At 30.5% G+C, this 2901-nt stretch overlaps 1 protein-coding gene across 2 annotated transcripts in view; it reads left to right on the top strand.

The window, feature by feature from the left end:
• Positions 1 to 2570, top strand: part of LOC100165106 (sialin) — an 18083-nt gene extending 15513 nt beyond the window's left edge. For both annotated transcript variants that reach the window (XM_008182082.3, XM_008182081.3), the window contains 4 exons: positions 510 to 751; positions 893 to 1019; positions 2120 to 2197; positions 2270 to 2570. In XM_008182082.3, the coding sequence (XP_008180304.1) occupies positions 510 to 751; positions 893 to 1019; positions 2120 to 2197; positions 2270 to 2310 (488 nt within the window). In that variant the 3' untranslated portion in view covers positions 2311 to 2570. The remainder of the gene's footprint in view (positions 1 to 509; positions 752 to 892; positions 1020 to 2119; positions 2198 to 2269) is intronic.
• Positions 2571 to 2901: the final 331 nt, after the last annotated feature.

Below are 2901 nucleotides of genomic sequence, written 5' to 3'. Positions count from 1 at the left end.
TAAATATTTTTTAATAATAATAATTTTTTGTTTTGACACATTAAAGCGGTAGATGGTCTTAATTCGATAATAGTTCTATATGTGTACACTTTGAATATGAAATGTCAGTAAAAATTATAAAACAGGTCGACTTAATAATGTTATATTAAATTTAAAACTATATTAGCTCGCATTATGTATCTATAATAGGATTATATACATATATATATTTACTTTTTTTGATATTTTTTTTCTATTATTATCATTATATTATTACGATTAGAGTTATTTGTACCTTTAATGAATTTTGTTAAAATCCGTTTGGGGTTTATATAGGCACCTATACGTAAAATAATAATAATAAATAAAACCTATTCGCATTATGTTTCAAGATTATTTTTTTTAAAGTTATCACATTTTCACACTGAGAACGATTTAAACAGAATCATATGTATAAAATAATAAGTGCAGGAAAAGTGTAGAATATTACACCGTACCCACCATCGCGTTATTTTTTTGTTCACGTATAGGAATGAGCGGCGGTGCGTTGGGTCTCGTGGTCTTAGGCTACATGGGTGAAAACGCAAACGCAGCCATATGTATGTATGTGTTCGTAGTAGCCATCGGCTGCTGTACGAATGTGGGCTTCAACATTAACCACCTTGATTTGGCACCCAATTACGCCGGGATTTTGATGGGCTTCACGAACGCCGTGGCCGCCCTGGGCGGTGTGATGGCACCCACCGTCTGCGGGTTCATCGTACACGATCAAGTAAGTATAGTTCGTTAGGTTTTTTTGCTAATAAGTACACAAGTCGAATTATCGTCATAGCCGTCTATATGAGACAAGTAATTGGAATCTCAGGTTTTCATTATATTTATAACATATATTACATATTTATTATTATTATAGACTTCGGTGGACGAGTGGAGGATCGTGTTCACGCTGGGAGCCGTCATACTTTTCTTCTCCAGTATTTTCTACATAATTTTCGGATCTGCGGAAGTACAGCCGTGGAATGAACCTAAAAACGAAAGCGGTAAATCGAAATCATTTATTCACTTTGATATCCCCCCTCCTCATAGGCGTGCGCAGACATTTGTGGCAGGGTGGGCCAAGTCAATAAAAACTAAGAAACCTGAACACGGATGGAAGAAATAATTAAAATGTTACATACTTTAATTTGCTTACTCATAATCACCCACTATTTAAGGCACAAATCATTTATATTATGATAAAAAACAGAAACATATTTTTTTTGAAATTAAATAAGAAATATTTTAATTGTCAACAGTTTTAAATTTTAAATAAATATAATTTTGCAATCTGTGATGGTAATATGTTATCAATTTTATTTTTAAAGACATTTAATTAATTATTATTTATTATCATTGAGTATCAATTTTTCACCTACCTATGTTTAATGTTTTATGATTTAAAAAATCAAAAATCGTGATGTTTAGATCATGTACCTACTACAAATTTCGGTACGTCCCGCAGGGTGGGCCACGGCCCACCTGGCCCCCCCTGTGCGCACGCTTATGCCCCTCCTTGGACCCGTCCCTGATTGACCTTGTTTATTTGTATCCTATATTATATTAAAACAAATATTTTACAAAAAGTGTATTTAAAAGAAAATGTATGGTTTTTGTATGTACTGGATTTTTTAGTGGGACTTAGGCACTTAGCCCCGCTCGATACAAAATATCTGGCTACGCCACTGATAACATATAATATTATTATAATGATACATACTCCAGGGGAGGCTCTAGGTGAGGGGGGCTAGGGATATTATAATATCATAAAGCCTCTTAAGTACAATTAGTGTACATACATACGAGGAATATAAAATATACTAAATATAATAAATTGAAATAAAATTGTTTTTAATCAGATACAAAAATATTTATAAATTATAATTTATTTTTGGTGTCCGCCGTCCGGTATACCTTGTTCGTCGTTTGACCCACTAAACACTCAATGACAAAGCACTCTTCGTGTCTCTTGTCTCTTGAATTATGCGTCATTATTAAATTATAGATATTCTGAAGGTGGAACTATAATAATAGGCTTATGATTTAATAATAAAATATTATAATAACATATAACTAAATATTATATAATGATATATTTTTATAGTCGGTGTTCGGAGTTTCATGCAGATGAAAACGGATTACGGTTCCTCTGCAGGATATACGTCTTCACCATCGTCGTTTGGTAAATTAACGTGAATTTAACGATTGACATCACTGAAAAAACAAAATTCGTTTTATTTTTCTTCGCCCACAGTTAAAGTTACGTCAAAGTATACCATGTTTGTACGACAATAATTGAATAATCAAACACATTTTTTTGGTGAATAACGTCACGTGGTTGCTAACTCTTTTTCAAAAACAATGATCGACATTAATTTTTATACATATTCTGTTGTTATATTTTGGTTTATTAAAGATTTATGATTTGTTATATTTTTAATTGTCCTTTACGTTTATGCAGTTTTTCAAACTTGATAGCAATCCTGCAAGACATCTTACCATATTATTGGTACCTATATTTATTTATATGTGAAATATAATATATCTATTTGTTTTTGTATAAGTAAATGAGAAAATTTCAAAGCTATGATATATTTTTCAATACCAATTTTGTCAAACTTAACTACTCGTGTTATTTAGATGTAAATGTAAAATTCTTTTTTTTATCATTGTTTAGAAGTATTGTATGTATATACCAAGTTACAAATGTTATATATAAAAACCTAAACATTGTAATGGACTATATATTATACTTACAAAACATTTAAAGCTTATTAAAGGTATACACTTCAATAATTACAATATATACCTAACCATAATAGAGTATGTATTATAGGTACCTATGATACATATTATGATATTTATTATATTATATAAGAAAATGTG

Source organism: Acyrthosiphon pisum, chromosome A1, assembly GCF_005508785.2.
Source record: "Acyrthosiphon pisum isolate AL4f chromosome A1, pea_aphid_22Mar2018_4r6ur, whole genome shotgun sequence".
NCBI lineage: Eukaryota > Metazoa > Arthropoda > Insecta > Hemiptera > Aphididae > Acyrthosiphon > Acyrthosiphon pisum.
The sequence above is the reverse complement of the archived record's forward strand: the minus strand, read 5'-3'. Positions and strand labels throughout refer to the sequence as shown.